Source organism: Coregonus clupeaformis, chromosome 8 (genome assembly GCF_020615455.1).
Source record: "Coregonus clupeaformis isolate EN_2021a chromosome 8, ASM2061545v1, whole genome shotgun sequence".
NCBI lineage: Eukaryota > Metazoa > Chordata > Actinopteri > Salmoniformes > Salmonidae > Coregonus > Coregonus clupeaformis.
Window position 1 is genome coordinate 12,206,535 of NC_059199.1, and position 24,803 is coordinate 12,231,337.

General features: G+C 44.2%; 2 protein-coding genes across 4 annotated transcripts in view; one reads left to right on the forward strand and one right to left on the reverse strand.

The window, feature by feature from the left end:
* The first annotated feature begins 375 nt into the window (after nucleotides 1-375).
* LOC121571105 (zinc finger translocation-associated protein) lies at nucleotides 376-6,636 on the forward strand. The gene is made up of 5 exons (XM_041882399.2): nucleotides 376-859; nucleotides 1,356-1,880; nucleotides 2,238-2,576; nucleotides 3,493-3,990; nucleotides 4,191-6,636. The coding sequence occupies exons 1-5, from the start codon at nucleotides 724-726 to the stop codon at nucleotides 4,676-4,678; spliced, it is 1,986 nt and encodes a 661-aa protein (XP_041738333.2). The 5' UTR covers nucleotides 376-723; the 3' UTR covers nucleotides 4,679-6,636.
* A 2,236-nt stretch (nucleotides 6,637-8,872) lies between these two features.
* LOC121571106 (reticulon-3-B) overlaps nucleotides 8,873-24,803 on the reverse strand; it is a 40,103-nt gene continuing 24,172 nt past the window's right edge. For all 3 annotated transcript variants that reach the window (XM_041882402.2, XM_041882403.2, XM_041882401.2), the window contains 6 exons: nucleotides 22,249-22,456; nucleotides 21,258-21,396; nucleotides 20,035-20,104; nucleotides 10,768-10,814; nucleotides 9,846-9,904; nucleotides 8,873-9,670 (listed from right to left, as the gene is read on the reverse strand). In XM_041882402.2, coding sequence (XP_041738336.1) covers nucleotides 9,622-9,670; nucleotides 9,846-9,904; nucleotides 10,768-10,814; nucleotides 20,035-20,104; nucleotides 21,258-21,396; nucleotides 22,249-22,456 — 572 coding nt within the window. In that variant the 3' untranslated portion in view covers nucleotides 8,873-9,621. The remainder of the gene's footprint in view (nucleotides 9,671-9,845; nucleotides 9,905-10,767; nucleotides 10,815-20,034; nucleotides 20,105-21,257; nucleotides 21,397-22,248; nucleotides 22,457-24,803) is intronic.

The following is a 24,803-nucleotide window of genomic DNA, read 5'->3' on the forward strand; positions in this document are numbered from 1 at the left end:
ATGGGAATTTAGAAGTATTTCTCTCAATACCTCAATATTTCACTATAATGATGACGAAGTAATGACAGTGCAAGATCAATTGTTATGATGTTCCCTGAGATTATGCAGAAGTCAGTGTACAGAAGGAATTCTTCATAAATAGTGAAAAATATGGACACCTATAGGGGGGCCTTTCAACAACAGTAGCCCCCCATTTCATTAACGTTTGTCTTTTAAGTAAGAAAACTAAACCATGGCAAAGTGATACATGTTTGTCCAATTGATTTTGCAGGAGAACTGACCTAAACACATCTGGCCCCTGGGTGTGCGTGTCGCTGCATGAATGCCGCTACTGTCTCTTTAAATTTACCCAGGAGCCCCTTAAGGAGCCCCAGGGGCCCCAAGCTCGGCTCCCCACCCTGAAGACAAGCAGAGCCTTAAAATACATACAAGAGGCCGCTATAGCTCACCATAAACAGGAGAGGCGCACACCCGAAGAAGGATATAAGACCGACCAAAAATCGTGCCGATATATGAAAAGTTAACTTGGCTCCAGAGCTGAGCGCGTGGGGGGACGAGGGGCACATTATACAGACAGCACGGGGCACCCAAAAAGCGATGGGTCCGTTCATGGTCTAGATAGCTTTCAAAACGCGTGCTGAACGATTATCCAAAAATACAGTTCCTACCTGGTCTATTAGAGCGAATTGAAGGCATTAGTAAATAGTGTAAGGTTGCAGAGTTATGGAAGAGAAAGAGACAGGGGAGAGCGAGCCTGTGGTCCTTCCGTGTGCTGAGCAGGCAGATTCTCTCTCATTAATAATAAGCGGAGAGGAGGAAGCGACGCAAGAGCAGAGTGACTTGGGACACTGTTCAGGAGGTAAAGATTGTCATGTTTTTGTTTCGAGAGTACGGAGAATCGACCCTTCGTCTGCCCGCCACCCTTTGTCACAGTTAATCTGTGTGACGGACAATGCCATCTAGCAGCATGGCCCTCTTGTCTCAGTGGCTCCACTATAAACAAAGGCAAAATACCATGCTGGTTGCTTGCTGTGATGCACAGTCGCCACCCAGCGGAAACTAGCGGCGGCTAATGGAGTCGCTGCCCGATTTCTGATGGCGGGGGTGCCGTGCGGAAATAGAATATTGTCCTTACATTAACGATTTGATTATGAACCCCAATTATTGTGTCTGCATATTTCTAGCTGAATACATATATTTGGGAATGTCAGGGTATGTGACACCAGCCATCTGAGAAATATAATTTGAATTGTATGTTATAGAGCTTTGAAATGTACTGCTTCATTACATCATTACCAGGAATAACCTACACCCACTGCATGTGCATCTCTTAACTATCTCTCTCTCTTTCCTAGAGAAGGACGGTCTGACCAATGGCCACGTGGACGATGATGGCGAGGAAGGGATGGTGACCCCCCTTTGCTCCCCGGGCACCAGCTACTGGAGTGTCAACGAGGGTCCAGACTCCCCCTTCCTCCTTTCCCCCATCCCGGGCCCCTCTGGACGCAAAGAGAAGGTCCAATGCGCCTCCCGACCCGGCCTCAGCCGCATCCCGGGCAGGGATCATCGGCGCTACTACCACGAGTATTGGCGCAGCGAGTTCCTGATGGACTTTGACCCCCGTCGCCACGGCATGATCTGCATGGTGTGTGGGAGCTCGCTGGCCACACTCAAACTCAGCACCATCAAGAGGCATATTAGGCAGAAGCACCCAGACTCTCTGCTGTGGAGCGCGGCCGACAAGGAGGTGATCCGCTCGGGCTGGGAAAGCCACCTGAGTCTGGAGGGGGGCCAGAGGCTGTACTGTCCGGCCGGAGGGGTGGTCGCCATCTCCCAGGGACAGGAGGAGGAGCTGCTGGACTGTGCTCGCCACTCCACCGGTGGGTGGGGGTTTCTGGAGACTGGAATGGAATGAAATGTCATGGCCTAGTTTTATGATAAGAGTTTCAGGATCTTGCACTTGGTGGCAGTATGAGCATATCTGATTAAGTGTTTATGTTGTAGAGTCATGCTCATATTGCCAAGATCCACTTTTACAGTAGTGTTAGAGGGTGATGTCATTGTGCAGTGGCTTTATGTAGTCGTAAGAAGACAGGCTGCTCTTGTACCAATGATCTTAACCTGAATTTAATTTTTACAGATGGGTGCATATTTCATTTTTATGTGATTGTCGTACTATATATTTTTATTCATGTTAACATTTAAACTGCATATCCCCTCTCCTTTACCTCACATAGGAAAACCTGGTGGTATAGTGTCCCCCAAACTCCAGCCCCGGTCCCCGACCCCGTCTCCCCCTCCCTCGGTCCCCCTCCAGCAGGAAGAGCTCCCCGGGCCCTCGGCCCAGACCCTGGAGCGCTACCTGAATGACTCGCTCCACGCCTGGTTCAGACAGGAGTTCCTCATGGAGTACCAGGCGGAGGCGGGCAGGCTGGTGTGCATGGTGTGCGGCCGCCCGCTGCCCTCGCTCCACCTGGACCACATCAAGAGCCACGTGCTGGACATCCACCCCCAGTCGCTGGTCTACAGCTCGGAGGAGAAACACTGCATCCTGCAGACCTGGGCTCAGACACACGGTGAGACTGAGGGAGGGAGGAGGGAGAGGGGGTAACAGGACAGGGAGGGAGTTATTCTGTAACTGTGGCTCAGTCTTTGTCATTGTTCTGATTAAGGGCATTGATGAAGGCCGAAACGTCAAGCTTTTAATAGTTGCTTGAATAAAATATGTTTTTAATGGTGAGCTAGCATTGCAGCCTTTTCATTTCAGTCACTGTGGCTTTAGGAAGTTTTATCAACTTGTGTTTTGAAGTGAGTAGGACTGATTTATTTATTTTTGTTACATTTGTATGTCTCTGTGTACAAAGGTAGACCAGTTACGTATATTTTTTTCTGCAGCACAGATCTAAAATGGCTTTTCTTCTGATAACCATTGATACAGTGATTAATAGCCATTTATATCCTTGAATATACACTGAGCATACCAAACATTAGGAAGACCTTCCTAATATTGAGTTGCACCATGCTGGCACATGTTGACTCCAATGCTTCCCACAGTTGTGTCAAGTTGGCTGGATGTCCTTTGGGCGGTGGACCATTATTAATACACACGGGAAATTGTTGAGCGTGAAAAACCCAGCAGCGTTGCAGTTCTTGACACAAACCGGTGCATCTGGCACCTACTACCCTACCCTGTTCAAAGGCACTTAAATATTTTCTCTTACCCATTCACCCTCTGAATGGCACACATACACAATCCATGTCTTAATTGTCTCAAGGCTTAAAAACCCTTCTTTAACCTGTCTCCTCCCTTTCGTCTACACTGATTGAAGTGGATTTAACAAGTGACATCAATAAGGATCATAGCTTTCACCTGGATTTACCTGGTCAGTCTATGTCATGGAAAGAGCAGGTGTTCTTAATGTTTTGTATACTCAGTGTATATATCCCTTACTAAACTCTCATTCCTCAACCCCACCCCATGCCCCATATCAGAATCCGACCCTCTAAATGACTTCATCAAATCTGAGCCCAACACCAAAGGCGAGAGAGATGCTGGAGTGGACTTCTTCCCTGATGACCTGGAGACCATCCAGATCGGCTCAGACACGTATGCAGAGGACAACGATGAGGCGTTATCCCAGATACAGGACATGGTTGATAGCGGTGATGGCGTTGGTGGTGCTCCAGAGGTGACCAATCCCATACCCCCTCTCCCTCTTCGCCAACCCAGGAAGAGGCGTCTTCGTGGGGGCTTCCCCTGGCGGCTGCGCCTGGACTACCTGGTGGCCTACGGACCCCAGGGTCGTGGCACCTTCTGCATGGTGTGCTCCCAGGCCCTGCCAATGGCCAAGGTGAGCAGCTTCCGCCGCCACATCCAGGAGTGCCACCCTGAGACCACCAGCCTGGCCCGGGAGGAGAGGGAGGCCATGGCCGAGGCCTGGACCAAAGAGGCTCCCACGGAAGACAACCTGGCTGTGCAGATGAAAGAAGGTAAATCTTATAAGTTTCAACCAATGTAAAAGAGAGACTGTAGCTACTCTCAGCAGAGAAAGAGGAAATACTAAGTGATTCACCAAGTGGTTTCTGCCCACTGTAGCTACTCTCAGCAGAGAAATAGGAAATACTAACTGATTCACCAAGTGGTTTCTGCCCTCTTTCTGACTGACCCCCCCCTCCCCTCTCTCTGACAGAAGTGGACCCCAGTGACATCGTCAGCCTCCCTGTGGCGGGAGAGATGGGTGAACAGGCCTCGCCCGACAACAACAACAACCGGACCACCAAGATGGCCACCACCAAGGCCGTAAAGAAGGAGGAGGGGGTTGCCACCATGCCTGCCACTCCGGGGCGCCACGGCCACTACCCGGGCAAGGACCAGCGGCGGAACTACCAGGTGCGCTGGAGGATGGAGTTCCTGATGGACTACGACTGCCGGAGACATGGGTTGATCTGTATGGTGTGCGGGGCAACGTTAGCCACTCTTAAAGTCAGCACTATCAAGAGACACATCCAGCAGGTTCACCCTCATTCTCTGGAGTACGGCCCCGACGAGAGACAGCAGGCCCTGCTCAGCTACAACCAGACAGCCCTGCACTTCGTCCACTCGGATGACTGTTTCTCCTCACTAGACCACGGACACACGGCACTCGGACAGACGGCCGCCGGCCTCTTTGTCAGCTAGGACGAGGGGCGCCAGGCATGGCTGTTCTCTGTCCACCCCACTTTCCCTTCCAAGTCTCTCTTTCTCAGGAAGTTAGAAACAAGGCTTGGTAGAGCCCTGTCGTGAGTTGTGCAGTGACTGGCACAGTTGGTGATTAATTTGTCAGCGAGTATACAATATAGCACTTTCTGTCCCAAAAATTTACTAAAACCTAGATTTGGGTGTGTAGGTGATTGAATGAGTGGGTGTTTGAGGTGTATTGCTAAAGACAATGAACAACACTTAAAGATGTGATTATCTTTAGTGACTCAATTACGTCCCGTTATTTTAAAAGGAAATTCCTTGTTTACAATGAGGTAAATGGACGTCCTCCAGAGATTTTTCTCATTCTTGAATTAGAAGATGTCATCTTCCATGTCTTTTCCAGTGTCACAGTACTATTGTTACAATGGCCCACACCTATTTCTGATTCTCTTATTAGCAACAAATCTGCGCACAAAAAAAATCTATGTAAATAGTGTTGAATTATTATAACTTTTTTTTTTTACAAGCACTTTTACACGTGGTTTTTACAAAAGGGTTTGTAATTACAGCCATGTTTTCTATGTGAAACGATGCCACGTAAAATGTCATTTTGCATGGGAATTCTGAAGTCATGCATGATTGTGGAGGGATTGCCTTCTATGGCTGAGGCACTTAGTTTATGAGAGCATTTCTAGCTTTATTTATACAAGATTTCACATGCAAGGTTTCCATTTCAATAACTCACATATTACAAGGTTTATGCAACAATTTACTACATGGAGAGAAAAAAAACGATAACATAGTCAGGAAATAAATAGCCAAATTGACCATCTCTGAAATGACCCCCTCACTTGCCCTTATTTCAGTGACCTCTGAAATATCACTCCACCAGGAAAAATAACTCAGGGATTGTCTGTTTTCCATCTGTGGTCGCGCTTTCGCTCGCTTGTTAACTTGTCAAAATTAGTGCATACATTGGTTGTCATTACTTTTAATGGTTTAACTGTCAACAGCAGTTAAAATGGTCCTATCGTATTCAAACAACAGCGAAAGTAAAGTTGTCCAGTGCACAGCTGGAACAAACGACAGGCAACAAAAGAGAGTGAACGACTAACTACACTTAACATGACAACAGTTTACAACCCATGGACTAAATGTATCATTCAAATAACCAGATGGCAGCATTTGTCCAGTTATGTGGAGAGGAAGGGACATCAGTGTTGAATATCAAACCCCCTCACTCTCTTCCTCTAACCTAAACTGCCTGTGTTGGTGACTTCGGCTGTGTGAAAATGTTATTAACTTTCAAATCCTTGCTTTCTCTGTCCTTGTTTCCTCAAAGCGCATTGCCGGTCCAAAGGGGGGACCTTGGATCTTCTCTAATGCGTTTTGAGAAACAAGGACGGAGGAAGCAAGGATTTGACAGTTAGTAAAGGTTTTCAGACACAGCCCTAGTTGGCGCAGTGGTCATTTTTGCATGCAGGGGATGGGCAAGGAGAGGTGAAATAATTCGGATTTATTCCATCTGGGCTTGGAGCGGCCACAGAATCAGGTTGTAAAAAGCTTTGTGACTCAGCACTTAAAAATGTAAATAAATAGGACTTAAATATGGCAAAGTGATTGAATAAGAATACACCTTGTTTGTTGCGATGATTTACATGTATGGTTGTGTGTGTAGGGGGCACGTTAAAAATACCCTTTGGTGGTACTTCGTTAGCTTGGGTGAGGACACAAGCAATGATCTTCTGTTTTTTAAGGGACTGATTCCTTTGTCTTTCCTCAATTATTTCTTCTTCTGTTTCAAGTATCCGCTCTGTATTTAATCTGTACATGGCAAAAGGTTGTCGATTGATATATGCATTCTGTCCTCAATGAGCCTTGTAATAAAAAATGATCTAAATAATATTGTCTGACAGGTTATCTGGGGACTGTATTAAGAAATTATGGCTAAAATTGACTCTACTCAATGGTCATTTGCAGACAGCTGGTAATAACTTACAAGCAATACTGCGAATTAATGCATTAATACCTGATTGGGGTTACCATGGCTATTAAAAAGGAACTACTTTTTGATTATCTCAACATGCAGGCCTGGTCTAAAATGAATAGCTACAGTAAAATCCTCTGATCGAAAACAGTGATATTACCATCCCTATGTGCAGACTGGACCTTGAATGCTGGACACCTATTTTTAGAAGCTGTTTTCAATCTTGACTCAATTTAATCCCAGCGGTTCAGACATGCTGTAATGCTTACTCTTTAAAAGTTGTAGAGCACACCACAAATTTACAAACAAATCCCCCAAATCCTTGTTCATTACATTCTTTATTAATTCCACTTTGACATCAGTACAGGGATCACTTTTTTTTATGTAACATTTTTTCCAAAGCTCAAAAATGTGAACTAGTCATTGCTAACTATCAGATCTGAGATGTTAGTTACCACAGCTAGATACCAATAAACAGTCAAAAGCAAAACAAAGAATGCCCCCCCAAAACAATAAACTCCTGCCAAACCCCTCCAAGAAATAAAAAAAACTGACCAGGAAAAAGGTGACAAAATGCTTCAAGGAAACTTCAAAAATGTGCATGTAGATTTATCGTATTTTACGCTAAATAAACCAAGACTAAGTAAGAGGTCTGCATTATAATCTATTGAAAACATCGGTAGCATTGCCTTCCTTCAATGAAAAAGTTTGATAGGTGGAGCGCCCCACTGTCTGGAACACCTTGTCATCGTGAGGTCCTCATCATGGCTACTGAATGTTCCATTAGTCCAGCATCACAAGGACAAGGGGTGTTTACAGACATTGGATACGTTCAACTGTGGGTGGGTGAACATGTGTGTGTGTGTGTGTGAGAAAAACAAACATTCTGTCCAATAGCTTGAGTTGAGGAATTGAGGGTAGAGTAAGACTTGGCCCTAGTGAGTCGAGTAGAGTGTGTCCAGTGGCTTGGGATGAACTGTCACGTAGTTGGATGTACAGACACATGCATGCACAAGGGAACCAAGAAGCTTTGTTGCTCCACAACTCTTAGGTAGTGTGACCACTGACAACATTGGGACCACTATGAAACACTGGTTTGCATGCATGGGGAGGAATGTTCTATCAATGTTGCAGGGTAACGTTCAGCAGTTAACAGACATTTGAGTAGTAGTAGCTGCTGATGCATTGAGGCAATGTGAGAACAATCATTGTAGATGTTATAACAGTAGTCTTTTAGCTTTAGTGCTAAATGACAAAATGTCGTCTAAACTTAGTTTGGACACAATGTCTATGAGTATTGACAATCACAATAGGAGGTGGAACCGTCCATTATATTTTTCATCAACAACTGCTTTTAAAATTCCTTTCGAAGACACATCACATTGCCATCACAGAGACGTAACAGTAGTCTTAAAATAGTTCACCATGGTTTTTATTGAAATCAAAACACTAAGCAATCACAAATAATTATCTTAACAAAAACCAAAAGGGTTAAGAATATGATACAGCCTATATAAAGTGTGAAAATGTGTTTCCAGCTTCTGCAATGACATGCACTTCATGGCATTCGAAGAAGAAAAAACATTACAGCGGAGGCTGCTGAGGGGAGAATGGCACGGAGCAAATGGAATGGCATCAAACACCTGGACACCATGTGTTTGATGTATTTGATTCCATTCCACTGATTCCGCTCCAGTCATTACCACGAGCCCATCCTCCTGTGATTACAACCCCCACCAGACTTTTTCTTACACCCCCCCCCCCCCCCACCCCCATCGTTACGTTGTAGTTATACTTCCAACTACCTTCCAAAAAGGAACAGTCTTTCAACCCATATCCAACCATTTTCCAAGATGTCTCACTGAAGAAGTCAAGCGGTTATGAAGCTTCATGAAGCTACTATGAAGCCTTTTTACGGAGCTAAAAAGGGAGTCAACAGCAGCAATCCTATAAGTACTAATCATATCACTAATAGTAACAATATAAATGTACAGGTGAACGTGAGACTTTGACATTGATGTTGACTTGAACAGTTGCGACAAAAAAACAAGTTATGACCGCTGTAAGAGGGAGTTCCCTTTTTCTAAAAAGCAACGCTAACTTGTTTCACACAGCAGAGGAAGAGGGAGCCTGTTGTAGTCACAGTTTACCAAATGCATCCAAATCAAAATCAGGGCGAACTAGACCAAAAGCATCCCAGCTGGTTCAGTGTTCCAATCCTTTTATTTCAACCTGCTAGTGGGATTTGAAAATAAAGTTCAGTGCATTGCAGAAACGTTATACATACGAGCCTTTAAGGTGAACAAAACACAATAACTCCATAAACAGGCCAATCAGTAACAGTGAAATCCCAGTACCAGGTTCGAAACAAAAATTTTTTTGTTTGGTTTATCCATCCAATTGCCACACAGAGAGCGAGACAGAGAAGGAATAAAACTAGCCACAATTTACACCCAAAAGGTTATTTATCAGTTTGCTCTTTTAAAAAAAACTTTTCAAACTTTTAATTGTTTACTTATGTTCAGCGAAACGTATAGTTAAAAGTACAGACATCTGCTTTTTTGCCAAACAAACACTGGTCCTTACTCGTCAATGACACTCCCTACACCCTCCCAACTATACACTACAAAACCAGGTAATTGATTCAGTCTAGTTCACTTGACCCCTGCATCAAAGACAGGTGTTCTGCCGAGGCGTTACATCACTTCCTCCCGCTTGAGACGTGATTCCTGTCTTTTTCTAAATTCTTGTAGTTAAGCTGCGCGGTTTACATTGAATATTGAGTAGCATTTTAGATTATTTTTTCTACCTAGCAGGTTCAGTGCGGATGGTAGGTGGGAGGGAGGGAGTAGGGAAAGAGAAGGGGGAGGGTAACTGAAAAGGAGAGGCAAGGAGAGGGCAGGGGGTTTAAGATGGGATAAATGTGATGAGGATGGTGACGTCTGAGGGCCGATCATTCAGCTTTCGTACGCTTGATGGCTCCAGGGAGTTTCTCTTGCAGCCTGGAAGAGAAAAGATAAAGACAAAATGAATACCATAAAAATACACATAAATGATCACATGACAGCACTGAAACTGTACATATACTGTACACTGTTAGTTTAGGTAGACTGAAATCAGAGACATCCTGTTGACAGAGGAGAGTACATTGAAACAGCCTTGGTTTGGAACACTTACTTGGCCATTGTGGTGTTGACTTGAGTACGTGTGATTTCCATGTAGTGATCAATCTGGGTCTGGGGAAGAAAGTGAGGAAGAGAACAGTGAGTTTTGTAGTAATTTACAGTCAGATTCATAAACAGACCTAATCTACAGAACATGGAACGATGTCTCATTGTGCAAACAAAATTATAAACTGGGTGGTTCGAGCCCTGAATGCTCATTGGCTGACAGCCATGGTATATCAGACCGTATACCACGGGTATGACAAAACATGTATTTTTACTGCTCTAATTACATTGGTAACCAGTTTATAATAGCAATAAGGCACCTCAGAGGTGTGTGGTATATGGCCAATATACCACAGCTAAGGGCTGTATCCAGGCATAACAGCCCTTAGCCGTGGTATATTGGCCATATACCACACCTCCTTGTGTCCTTTATTGCATAATTAGAAGTCATGAGATAAACACAAGAAGTCAGAGACCATGACTTACGGTATTACGGTTGTTAAGGTAATACGGTTGTTATGGTTACTTTGCACTCTGCATTTGTGTTTAGAAGAGTAAAATGCTGTCCTTAAATCTAGGCCTCCATACCGTTACAGTGTAAAAGGCTCCAGACACTGAAAGCCATCTTGTCACTGACATGTCAAATCAGCCTTGTGCTATGGCACCGATAAGGATGCAAATAGCCCCCAACGACTCGTAAAGAGCCTGGTCATCCGGTGAGGTCACACCCAGTAGAACTAGTAGGTGCCCGCAAAAGGATGATGAGGTCATAATCAATGCTCATGGCTCGATCCAGAACCATATATAGGTCTAGCTCAAGGTACATTGATTCATCAGCATGACTCAAGTCTACATAGCTCTAAGGAATAATAAGAAGCGTCTCCGCTTCTATGATGTTACAAGACAAAAAGGTCAAGGGTCAGACTCACCTTGTTCTTCTCATAGAAGGGGGGTACGGCGAAGAGGAGGATGTCAGCTGGAGCAGAGCGAAAGAAAAAAACAACATTGAAATAACGCACAGGGTACAACCAGCAGCTGACCTCGAAAGGCACACAAAGCATCGTCGAGGCACACAGGCCTACAGTGGATTCGGAAAGTATTCAGACCCCTTAACTTTTTCCACATTTTGTTACAGCCTTAGTCTAGAATTGATTAAATAGTTTTTTCCCCTCAATCTACACACAATACCCATAATGACAAAGCAAAAACAGGTTTTTAGAAATGTTTGCTTATTAATAAAAAACGTAAATATCACATTTACATAAGTATTCAGTCCCTTCATTCAGTACTTTGTTGAAGTACCTTTGTCAGCGATTACAGCATCGAGTCTTCTTGGGTATGACGCTAAAAGCTTGGCACACCTGTATTTGGAGAGTTTCTCCAATTCTTCTCTGCAGATCCTCTCAAGCTCTGTCAGGTTGGATGGGGAGTGTTGCTGCACAGCTATTTTCAGGTCTCTCCAGAGAAGTTTGATCAGGTTCAAGTTCGGGCTCTGGCTGGGCCACTGAAGGACATTCAGAGACTTGTCCCGAAGCCACTCCTGCGTTATTGTGGCTGTGTGCTTAGGGTCGTTGTTCTGTTGGAAGGTGAACCTTCGCCCCAGTCTGAGGTCCTGAGCGCTCTGGAGCAGATTTTCATCAAGGATCTTTCTATACTTTGCTCCGTTCATCTTTCCCTCAATCCTGACTAGTCTCCCAGTCCCTGCCGCTGAAAAACATCCCCACAGCATGATGATGCCACCACCATGCTTCACCGTAGGGATGGTGCCAGGTTTCCTCCAGACGTGACGCTTGGCATTCAGACCAAAGAGTTCAATCTTGGTTTAATCAGACCAGAGAATCTTGTTTCTCATGGTCTGAGTCTTTAGGTGCCTTTTGGCAAACTCCAAGCGGGCTATCATGTGCATTTTGCTGAGGAGTGGCTTCCGTCTGGCCATTCTACCATAAAGGCCTGATTGGTGGAGTGCTGCAGAGATGGTTGTCCTTCTGGAAGGTTCTCCCATCTCCACAGAGGAACTCTAGAGCTCTGTCAGTGACCATCGGGTTCTGACCAAGGCCCTTCTCCCCCGATTGCTCAGTTTGGCCGGGCGGCCAGCTCTAGGAAGAGTCTTGGTGGTTCCAAACTTCTTCCATTTAAAAATGATGGAGGCCACTGTGTTCTTGGGGATCTTCAATGCTGCAGAATTGTTTTGGTACCCTTTCCCATATCTGTGCCTCGACACAATCCTGTCTCGGAGCTCTACGGACAATTCCTTCGACCTCATGGCTTGGTTTTTGCTCTGACATGCACTGTCAACTGTGTGATGTTATATAGACAGGTGTGTGCCTTTCCAAATCATGTCCAATCAATTGAATTTACCACAGGTGTACTCCAATCAAGTTGTAGAAACATCTCAAGGATGCTTAATGGAAACTTGGATGCACCTGAGTTCAATTTGAGTCTCATAGCAAAGGGTCTGAATACTTACGTAAATAAAGGTATTATTTATTTTATAAATTTGCACAAATTTCCAAAAACCTGTTTTCGCTTTGTCATTATGGGGTATTGTGTGTAGATTGCTGAGGGAAAAAATGTATTGAATACATTTTAGAATAAGGCTGTAACGTAACAAAATGTGGAAAAAGTCAAGGGGTCTGAATACTTTCCGAAGGCACAGTATATAAAGTTACCATTTATAGTCCATCACAATAATAATAATAATAACGTTGCTTTCAGGGATGTAGACTAAGGACACCGCAAACCATTTTACTAGTAAGAAATCCCCTGACAAAAACAACCAATGAGGCTTTACCACCCAGTAAACTGGGATGGTGTCAGATGCCATTAAAAGAGTTTAGAGCAATATTCCTGACATACAGTGTTTGACAAAGCAGCAGGCCATTGGGGAGTGCTGGTCTAATTAGCTAAATTGTATGAAGGCACAGTCTGTGCCGCCAATGACCTCAGACCGTATCATCCGTTTTGTCAATCTAGGAAAAGGTCACGGTGTGGCTGGACTTAACGAGCGCGACATGCTTACAACACTCGAGCAAGACCCACAGGGTGTTCTAGTCTCACTGCAATTGTCTAGGGCTTATATTCTAAGCAATGCCGTTTAGTTCTCCATGATGCCAAGCATTATAGCGACGTAATTGCACAGAAAAATTGTGTGGACTTGGTCTTCAATGATCCAGTGAGACTGAACTGACCTTTTTAAAACTGGCCAGTTTTATTTTTAATGGAAGATGTTTGATAAACATTTTCTAGCACATTCTATGACCTTTGACCCCATTTACAGTGTGTCCAGTTGCCCCAGTTAGTTTAAACATGCATGAAACATAGGATACTAAACAACCTTAGTATTATACCCAGCGACCTCATCAAGAGGTTTTAGCCTTTTGGTACCCAACGGCAGGGGCAGGGAATAGAGCCCGGGCAAACACCCTACACGTCGCACCAGTAGGGTTAAATCACTTGGGAATTGTAACGTCGCTCATATACAGTGGCTTGCAAAAGTATTCACCCCCCTTGGCATTTTTCCTATTTTGTTGCCTTACAACCTGGAATTAAAATGGATTTTTTTGGCGGTTTGTATCATTTGATTTACACAACATGCCTACCACTTTGAAGATGCAAAATATTTTCTTGTGAAACAAACAAGAAATAAGAACAAAAAAAACAGAATAGTTATGCACGCTCAAGTTTTCACCCCCCCAAAGTCAATACTTTGTAGAGCCACCTTTTGCAGCAATTACAGCTGCAAGTCTCTTGGGGTATGTCTCTATAAGCTTGGCACATCTAGCCACTGGGATTATTGCCCATTCTTCAAGGCAAAACTGCTCCAGCTCCTTCAAGTTGGATGGGTTCCGCTGGTGTACAGCAATCTTTAAGTCATCCCACAGATTATCAGTTGGATTGAGGTCTGGGCTTTGACTAGGCCATTCCAAGACATTGAAATGTTTCCCCTTAAACCACTCGAGTGTCGCTTTAGCAGTATGCTTAGGGTCATTGTCCTGCTGGAAGGTGAACCTCCATCCCAGTCTCAAATCTCTGGAAGACTGAAACAGGTTTCCCTCAAGAATTTCCCTGTATTTAGCACCATCCATCATTCCTTCAATTCTGACCAGTTTCCCAGTCCCTGCCAATGAAAAACATCCCCACATAATGATGCTGCCACCACCATGCTTACTGTAGGGATGGTGTTCTCGGGGTGATGAGAGGTGTTGGGTTTGCACCAGACATTTTCCTTGATGGCCAGAAAAGCTCAATTTTAGTCTCATCTGACCAGAGTACCTTCTTCCATATGTTTGGGGAGTCTCCCACATGCCTTTTGGCGAACACAAAACATGTTTGCTTATTTTTTCCTTTAAGCAATGGCTTTTTTCTGGCCACTCTTCCGTAAAGCCCAGCTCTGTGGAGTGTACAGCTTAAAGTGGTCCTATGGACAGATACTCCAATCTCCGCTGTGGAGCTTTGCAGCTCCTTCAGGGTTATCTTTGGTCTCTTTGTTGCCTCTCTGATTAATGACCTCCTTGCCTGGTCCGTGAGTTTTGGTGGGCGGCCCTCTCTTGGCAGGTTTGTTGTGTTGCCATATTCTTTCCATTTTTTAATAATGGATTTAAAAATGGTGCTCTGTGGGATGTTCAAAGTTCCTGATATATTTTTATAACCCAACCCTGATCTGTACTTCTCCACAACTTTGTCCCTGACCTGTTTGGAGAGCTCCTTGGTCTTCATGGTGCCGCTTGCTTGGTGGTGCCCCTTGCTTAGTGGTGTTGCAGACTCTGGGGCCTTTCAGAACAGGTATGTATGTATGTATGTATGTATGTATGTATGTATGTATGTATGTATGTATGTATATATATATATATATATATATATATATATATATATATATATATATATATATATATATATATATATATATATACATACAGTGGGGAAAAAAAGTATTTAGTCAGCCACCAATTGTGCAAGTTCTCCCACTTAAAAAGATGGGAGAGGCCTCTAATTTTCATCATAGGTACACGTCAACTATGACAGACAAAATGAGGAAAAAAAATCCAGAAAATCACATTGTAGGATTTTTTATGAATTTAATTGCAAATTATGGTGGAAAATAAGTATTTGGTCAATAACAAAAGTTTCTCAATACTTTGTTATATACCCTTTGTTGGCAATGAGACAGGTCAAACGTTTTCTGTAAGTCTTCACAAGGTTTTCACACACTGTTGCTGGTATTTTGGCCCATTCCTCCATGCAGATCTCCTCTAGAGCAGTGATGTTTTGGGGCTGACGCTGGGCAACACGGACTTTCAACTCCCTCCAAAGATTTTCTATGGGGTTGAGATCTGGAGACTGGCTAGGCCACTCCAGAACCTTGAAATGCTTCTTAGGAAGCCACTCCTTCGTTGCCCGGGCGGTGTGTTTGGGATCATTGTCATGCTGAAAGACCCAGCCACGTTTCATCTTCAATGCCCTTGCTGATGGAAGGAGGTTTTCACTCAAAATCTCACGATACATGGCCCCATTCATTCTTTCCTTTACACGGATCAGTCGTCCAGGTCCCTTTGCAGAAAAACAGCCCCAAAGCATGATGTTTCCACCCCCATGCTTCACAGTAGGTATGGTGTTCTTTGGATGCAACTCAGCATTCTTTGTCCTCCAAACACGACGAGTTTAGTTTGAACAAAAAAGTTCTATTTTGGTTTCATCTGACCATATGACATTCTCCCAATCCTCTTCTGGATCATCCAAATGCACTCTAGCAAACTTCAGACGGGCCTGGACATGTACTGGCTTAAACAGGGGGACACGTCTGGCACTGCATGATTTGAGTCCCTGGCGGCGTAGTGTGTTACTGATGGTAGGCTTTGTTACTTTGGTCCCAGCTCTCTGCAGGTCATTCCCTAGGTCCCCCCGTGTGGTTCTGGGATTTTTGCTCACCGTTCTTGTGATCATTTTGACCCCACGGGGTGAGATCTTGCGTGGAGCCCCAGATCGAGGGAGAATATCAGTGGTCTTGTATGTCTTCCATTTCCTAATAATTGCTCCCACAGTTGATTTCTTCAAACCAAGCTGCTTACCTATTGCAGATTCAGTCTTCCCAGCCTGGTGCAGGTCTACAATTTTGTTTCTGGTGTCCTTTGACAGCTCTTTGGTCTTGGCCATAGTGGAGTTTGGAGTGTGACTGTTTGAGGTTGTGGAAAGGTGTCTTTTATACTGATAACAAGTTCAAACAGGTGCCATTAATACAGGTAACGAGTGGAGGACACAAGAGCCTCTTAAAGAAGAAGTTACAGGTCTGTGAGAGCCAGAAATCTTGCTTGTTTGTAGGTGACCAAATACTTATTTTCCACCATAATTTGCAAATAAATTCATTAAAAATCCTACAATGTGATTTTCTGGATTTTTTTCCCTCAATTTGTCTGTCATAGTTGATGTGTACCTATGAAGAAAATTACAGGCCTCTCTCATCTTTTTAAGTGGGAGAACTTGCACAATTGGTGGCTGACTAAATACTTTTTTCCCCCACTGTGTATACACACACACACACACACACACACACACACACACACACACACACACACACACACTGAGATCCATGTGACTCTTAAAGTCCACCTGTGTGCAATCAAACTAATTATGTGACTTCTGAAGGTAATTGGTTGCACCAGATCTTATTTAGGGGCTTCATAGCAAAGGGGGTGAATACATATGCACGCACACTTTTCCGTTATTTGAACTAATTTTTTTAAACAAGTGATTTTTTTCATTTCACTTCACCAATTTGGACAATTGTGTATGTCCATTACATGAAATCCAAATAAAAATCCATTTAAATTACAGGTTGTAATGCAACAAAATAGGAAAAAACGCCAAGGGGGATGAATACTTTTGCAAGGCACTGTAGCAAGGATGGCTAGACTTCCCCTCCGAATGGGAATTCCCCTAGTGCTTAGACTACTTAGCCTGCTAGCACAGCCGGGGCCTCAGCCACCACTTCTGACACCAATGTAGCAGACGGCAGGGCAGGGAAACACTATGCCCGTTTTGAATTGTATTTATTCATTAGGATCCCCATTAGCCAACGCCAATAGCGACTGCTAGTCTTACTGGGGTCCGACACAACGAAAAAGACAATGCTGCAGACATTTTTTTGGTACCCTACCCCAGATCTGTGCCGACACAATCCTGTCTCGGAGCTCTACGGACAATTCCTTCGACATCATGGCTTGGTTTTTGCTCTGACATGCACTGTCAACTGTGGGACCTTATATAGACAGGGGTGTGCCTTTCCAAATCATGTCCAATCAATTGAATTTACCACAGGTGGACTACAATCAAGTTGTTGAAACATCTCAAGGATGATCAATGGAAACAGGATGCACCTGAGCTCAATTGAGTCTCATAGCAAAGGGTCTGAATACTTCTGTAAATAAGGTATGTTTATTTAATTTTTTTATACATTTGCTAAACATTTTTAAGAAAAACTTTTCGCTTTGTCATTATGGGACATTGTGTGTAGATTGCTGAGAAAAATATAAACTATCGTTCAAAAGTTTGGGGTCAATTATAAATGTCCTTGTTTTCGAAAGAAAAGCAATTTTTCTGCCCATTAAAATAACATCAAATGTATCAGAAATACAGTGTAGACATTATTAATGTTGTAAATGGCTATTGTAGCTGGAAACGGCTGATTTTTTTATGGAATATCTACATAGGCGTACAGAGGCCCATTATCAGCAACCATCAGTCCTGTGTTCCAATGGCACGTTGGTGTTTGCTATTCCAAGTTTATCATTTAAAAAAGGCTAATTGATCATTAGAAAACCCTTTTGCAATTATGTTAGCACAGCTGAAAACTGGCCTTCTTGAGACTAGTTGAGTTTCTGGAGCATTAACAATTGTGGGTTCGATTACAGGCTCAAAATGGCCAGAAACAAAAAACTTTCTTCTGAAACTCATCAGTCTATTCTTGTTCTGAGAAATGAAGGCTATTCCATGTGAGAAATTGCCAAGAAACTGAAGATCTCGTACAACGCTGTGTACTACTCCCTTCACAGAACAGCGCAAACTGGCTCTAACCAGAATAGAAAGAGGAGTGGGAGGCCCCGGTGCACAACTGAGCAAGAGGACAAATACATTAGTGTCTAGTTTGAGAAACAGACGCCTCACAGGTCCTCAACTGGCAGCTTCATTAAATAGTACCCGCAAAACACCAGTCTCAACGTCAACAGTGAAGAGGCGACTCCGGGATGCTGACCTTCTAGGCCGAGTTGCAAAGAAAAAGCCAGATCTCAGACTGGCCAATAAAAAGAAAATATTAAGATTGGCAAAAGAACACAGACACTGGACAGAGGAAGATTGGAAAAAAGTGTTATGGACAGACGAATCGAAGTTTGAGGTGTTCGGATCACAAAGAAGAACATTTGTGAGACGCAGACCAAATGAAAAGATGCTGGAGGAGTGCTTGATGCCCTCTGTCAAGCATGGTGGAGGCAATGTGATGGTCTGGGGGTGCTTTGGTGGTGGTAAAGTGGGAGATTTGTACAGGGTAAAAGGGATCTTGAAGAAGGAAGGCTATCACTCCATTTTGCAACGCCATGTGGACGGCGCTTGATTGGAGCCAATTTCCTCCTACAACAGAACAATGACCCAAAGCACCGCTCCAAACTATGCAATATCTATTTAGGGAAGAAGCAGTCAGCTGATATTCTGTCTATAATGGAGTGGCCAGAACAGTCACCGGATCTCAATCCTATTGAGCTGTTGTGGGAGCAGCTTGACCGTATGGTACGTAAGAAGTGCCCATCACGCCAATCCAACTTGTGGGAGGTCCTTCAGGAAGCATGGGGTGAAATCTCTTCAGAATACCTCAACAAATTGACAACTAGAATGCCAAAGGTCTGCAAGGCTATAATTGCTGCAAATGGAGGATTCTTTGACGAAAGCTAAGTTTGAAGGACACAATTATTTCAATTAAAAATCATTATTTCTAACCTTGTGAATGACTACATTTCCTATTCATTTTGCTATATTTCCTATTCAAACTCATTTCATGCATGTTTTCATGGAAAACAAGGACATTTCTAAGTGACCCCAAACTCTTGAACGGTAGTGTATATTTCATCCATTTTAGAATAAGGCTGTAACGTAACAAAATGTGGAAAAGGTCAAGGGGTCTGAATACATTCCGAAGGCACTGTAGATCTACCATTTTTCATAATTGAGGTGCTAAAATATATAGCAGTCTAAAGCAAAATCAGACCTACAGTAGCTTAAAGTCTACATCTCCAACTACCATACACATATTTTTAGACAGCTGCAGCAATCACAAACACTTTCTTCATGAAATGTACCCATTCTGTTTTAGTCATAATTCCTCTGTTTTATTTTTCCCCCAGTTATTTTCACTCTCTGATTCTCTCTCACACACACACAGATTTATATATACACGCTTAACATAAATATAAAACACAACGTGTTGGTCCCATGTTTCATGAGCTGAAATAAAAAATCCCATTAATGTTCCATATGCACAAAAAGCTTATTTCTCACAAATGTTGTGCACAAATGTGTTTACATCCCTATTAGTGAGCATTTCTCCTTTGCCAAGATAATCCATCCCCCTGACAGGTGTGACATATCAAGAAGCTGATTAAACAGCATGATCATTTACACAGGTGCATCTTGTGCTGGGGACAATAAAAGGCCACTAAAAGCTGCAGTTTTGTCACACAACAAAAATTAATTTGAGTGTGTAGTTCCCCTTTAATTACATTTGTATGGCCTTACATGTCTATACATGTATTTCACCGGTTGGCAAAGCTCCAAACAGCTGTGACATTTGCAAACTGTCGGTTCAACCAAAAATGTAAGGAAAGTATGATCTCCTGCTATGCATTTCTCCGGCGTCAGCAAGAACACAATCTGTGTGCCCCACATCCATTTAAACATAAATCCATCAAGAGTATTCAGTATTCAATACGTGTGTTGTCCGTACACCAGGTCAGATAGAAATATAGGTCACTAAGTAAAATAGACAGTCGTACCACTTTCATTCTCCCAGGTTTCATGCATGTTCAAACCACACACCCGACATGAAAAAGGTTTCTCAAACGCCATAGATCTCTAACATCTATTATATTTCAAAGTGTTCAAAGCTGCACCCCACACACACACGACCTCCGTGCAGTGCTGCGGTAGCCTCTTACCCAGGATGAGGATGGTGATCCCGTTGAAGACGGCTCCTACGTAGGTCAGCAGCCACATCACAACAGCCATCTGGGAGGAAAATAAGCCCTGGTTACAGCCAATGATGTCATTAAGTCAATGGTTAGAACACTGGTTGCCTTGGGCCTATTCAAAGAGGGGTTTAGTAGTTAAAACGTTGCAGATAGAATTGTAGAACAGGCACGGCTTTCTGTTATGTAGAATAGCATTACATTTCTATATGAACGTTCTGTAAAGTCCCACCCCCTACGGAATACATCCACGGTTCATCACCATGACATGTGTATGAATGACCAGGAAGAATTTGCCCCTAACAACTGTTCTTGGGTCAAATATTTTAATATTTTGTAATCCCAATGTTGGTTAGGGTATGGTAATCTGATCCTAGATCTGAGGTTAAGGACAGCTTCTAACTCCAGCTAGGAGAGGGATTGAATGCGGATTTAATAGGCTGGGAGTGAAGTTGCGAGCATCATCTCCGCCCGAGTGGCCGTGGGACGGACCAGCGACAGTCGTCTTGGTCTGATAGGTTGGTATGTCTGGGCTATAATGAACTGGCACACTGCCAGTAGCTCTCCTCCCCCCCTTCCTTCCTTCCTTCCTTCCGCTCCCCTTCCCCCCTCGCTCCGCAGCAGAGCTAACCGTGAGCTGTGTTCTAGGTCCGCTAGCTAGCTGCTATCTGAATGCTGCGGTACTAACCCAGTGCTTATGTAGCACCCGCCCTGTGTGATGGATGCCCACAGCCATGCCACTGCTATACCATGAGCTCTCCCATAGTCACATGATGAAGAACTTGACTATATATCCCTATCACACTAACACTGCAGCATACAATAGGGTTGAGTTGCTAGAGGTTTATTATAGACAGCAGGGAGTGTTCAGAGTGTGTGCGAGTTTTAAAAAGATTGTGCGGCAGGAGGGCAGAGTTTAAGGGGGAAGAGACCCAGGAATATGAGAACACATCAGTCAGTTTAGGACTGTCAAGCATGATACCTAGTTTAGGGTCGCGTACATATATTTACACACAAGTGTGTGTCAGCACAAGACTCTTAATGAGGTAAGAGGCAAAACGATGCATGCAAACACACAAGGGCTACTATGGAATGAATCACTGGTCCAACACTATCAATCATGAGCCGAGGGTCAGATACCGGGGGGGTGAACTGCCTGACAGACAGGCAGAAGGACAGACACCTAAACCCACCTTTAGGGAGTCGATGAGGTCCTCGACCAGGAAGAGTTTGCTCATCTGTTTTAGGAATCGGTTGATGTAGGTCAGACTGACGTCCACGTGCTTGCGGAAGGTCTCAGGGGGAACGCTGACATCCTTCTCCATCAGAGCTCTGAGGATAACCAACCACAGCATGGTGTATGAAGCTGTGAACTCAGACTAACCTGCTAAATGCTAATCTAACAAATCGCTTTCATTGGACCATTTCAGGCTAACCTGCTAATCACTAAATCGCTTGGTTTCATTTGATAATTTCAGGCTAACATGCTAAGCGCTAATTAGATCATCGCTACCCAACCAAGGCGCTTTAAATTTCACACGATTGTTAGTTTGTATTTTTTTCTATTACAGCAATTGTTTTCAGGCATACATGAGTAATAAAGAGTATTAGGCCCCGTTCACATTGAGCAGGTTACCAGATTTGTAGAGATCTGAAACCAATCAGATCTGTATCAGATCTCTGCAAATGCCGAGGTAGTGTCCAACATTGCAGGAACCCCATCAATGTGTCTTAATATGATACGACTGCTATGGAGGCAGCCTGGAACGCGCCCATTGTATTAGTCATCAGTCTGTATGGCTGGGCTGTGATGCTCTGTACTGAAATAAGCCCCCCAGTAGAAAATGATTCACTCGGTCAAGGGTTATAACGACAAGCACAAACATGCTGCTGGAGCTTTGCATTTTTTCATTTGGAGGGTTTTCAGCAGATAGTATTTTTGGTCGCCAATGGAAAATGATACGATGAAGACGTATATTCATCGTACTTAAAAAACGGCAATAACCTATAAATGGGGCATCGTTTTTCCTGGTCATGTGACTACCTCTTAGGCTACACTTAGACATGTGTCCTATCAAGCAACCTCTGCTACTACCAACGTCTTTTTCATGTTCTAACAGCCAAACCAATACAAGACTTAGCAGTTCAGCATCACAAGGTTCCCTATGGAGTGTGCTGCTTTACTTGAAGGGGTGTCCGTCGTTGGACTTCTGCACGGCCTGGACGACAGCCTTGTAGATGCGGAAAGAGATGGTGACACAGAGCAGAGCGAGGAGCAGATAGGAGATCACGCTGATGACGCTGAACGCCGCCAGGGACAGGAGCGTCAGCAGGGACAGGCCGAACACCACGCCCGACTTCTTGGGGTCTCGCCAGTGCACCAAGTCCTTGACTAGAGTGGGTGAGAGATAGGGGTGTGTAGGGGGAAAAGGTGTGTGTGTGTGTGTGTATTTATTGTTTATGAGCAATGTGGAGTAGAGAGATTGGGAGGGAGAACAGAGGGAATAATTCTAGTTACTCATTGCACAACACACGACTAGCAAATTGTGATATCCAACTTCAGACCTATATATAATTATGCTGTGTATTCCCCTCAGGCAACTTGAGTCTAAGCATAACATGCTGTATACATACTGCATTACATTAGCCACCCCCTCAACCGCTCCTCCGTGTATATGTATATATATATATATATATACATACCCTGTTATGGCACACTTAAATGGCCTCCCTTCTTCATCTCCATGAAAAGGAGGCATTTAGAGAAACCTTGTGTAAATGGCTGACTCGCCACGTGGGGCCATGCCTCTGGGGGACCCAGGCCTGAGCTGCTGTGAGTTTCAGACAATTAAGGGGGAGAGAGAGCAGAGAGAGAAGAGAGAGCAGAGCAGAGCATAGAGAGAAGAGGAGAGAGCAGAGCAGAGCATAGAGAGCAGAGCAGAGAGCAGAGCAGAGAGCAGAGCAGAGCATAGAGAAGAGCAGAGCAGAGCGAGAAGAGCAGAGCAGAGCGAGAAGAGCAGAGCAGAGAGAGAAGAGCAGAGAGAGAAGAGCAGAGCAGAGAGAGAAGAGCAGATCAGAGAGAGAAGAGCAGAGAGAGAAGAGCAGAGCAGAGAGAGAAGGGCGAGAAGAGCAGAGAGAGAAGAGCAGAGCAGAGAGAAGAGCAGAGCAGAGAGAGAAGAGCAGAGCAGAGAGAAGAGAGAGAAGAGCAGAGAGAGAAGAGCAGAGCAGAGAGAGAAGAGCAGAGCGGAGCAGAGAGAGAAGAGCAGAGAGAGAAGAGCAGAGCGGAGCAGAGAGAGAAGAGCAGAGAGAGAAGAGCAGAGCAGAGAGAGAAGAGCAGAGCAGAGCAGAGAGAGAAGAGCAGAGCAGAGAGAGAAGAGCAGAGCAGAGAGAGAAGAGCAGAGCAGAGAGAACAGAGCATAGACAAAACCCTTCCCACTCCCCTCCAGAGGATCCATTAATGCAACCACACAGAGGAAATTCTGTTGGCATTTTGGTTTCACTCACACTCCCCTCACAAATTTACACGAGATTGAGTAGAGGAGAAAAAAACGATATCCTGTTACAGTAACAGGATTGTGTTGTGAAATTAGGCTACATTGCAGCTAGTTTTACATGATTAAAATACTCACTCACCATATTGGCTGCAGTATGTCATTGTTAACTGGCAATTCTAGACAACTGTGGGTGTTATTTGAGGGAGGTTTGAGTGAATAAATTAAGATAATTCATAGTGCTCTTTTACCCACGTTACAACTAATGTAATAAGAACAAAATAGTGTTAATTCACAAACACTGCACCTCTGCAGGCCTATTTTTAATCACAAATTTAAAACTCCATTATTAAAATACCAAAATGTTCCAAATATACTACAATATAGAGTTGTGTATCAGTTCAAATGTGAAGCACGGCTGCTTGACAGTGAAAAATGTACTTGTTTACAGACTGACAGAGCAGAGCAGAGCAGAGCAGAGCAGCAGCGCCCCTGTCGTATGAGCACACAGACAGCACTCTAATGTTCCTGATGCCGCCTGACTGGCTGCTGAGCAGTGGGGTTTCCTCACCCAGCACTGCAGGGGTCCGAGTCCCTCCCAGCATGCTTTGCTGGTACCCACAGGGAGGCAGCCTGGGCTGACGTCCCTCGTTCATCATCACCCCCCCCCCTTCGCGTTATAGGCTCTAGATCTAGCAGTGTTCCCAGTGGCAGCAGAGCTGCAGTGGGCTGCTTTCTACCTCACTGGGCTGCTTTCTACCTCACTGGGCTGCTTTCTACCTCACTGGGCTGCTTTCTACCTCACTGGGCTGCTTTCTACCTCACTGGGCTGCTTTCTACCTCACTGGGCTGCTTTCTACCTCACTGGGCTGCTTTCTACCTCACTGGACAGCAAGCAGCTCTTAAAAAAGGTACAGGCACCACACCACTGCCTGCTGGGAAGTGTGTGTGTGAGACCCTAATACAACATAGCCTGGCCACAGATTTGAATTCTTTACTCCGGCGAAGCTAAAACAGCTGCTAAAGCTTCATTATGCGATTCAAATACCATAGGTGATTACACACACTGGCATGGGTGGATAAGTCTGATTCAAGTATTCACATGATCCACTTCCTTCCGATTGACTGGCTGGCCCCGGCCCTATCCCTCCCAGTCCTAGTCTACATAAACACAGGATTAACACAAATCTTACTGCTACAATTGGACTGCCTGATTTGAACTAATCTTTAAAGGCTTGGCAGCAAGTC

Excerpts from the sequence above, each read along its gene's own strand:
- LOC121571105 (XM_041882399.2), top strand. The coding sequence starts at position 724 with ATGGAAGAGAAAGAGACAGGGGAGAGCGAGCCTGTGGTCCTTCCGTGT. Across the intron at positions 860-1,355 it reads CTTGGGACACTGTTCAGGAG|AGAAGGACGGTCTGACCAAT; the intron begins GTAAAGATTGTC and ends TCTCTTTCCTAG. Across the intron at positions 3,991-4,190 it reads GGCTGTGCAGATGAAAGAAG|AAGTGGACCCCAGTGACATC; the intron begins GTAAATCTTATA and ends TCTCTCTGACAG.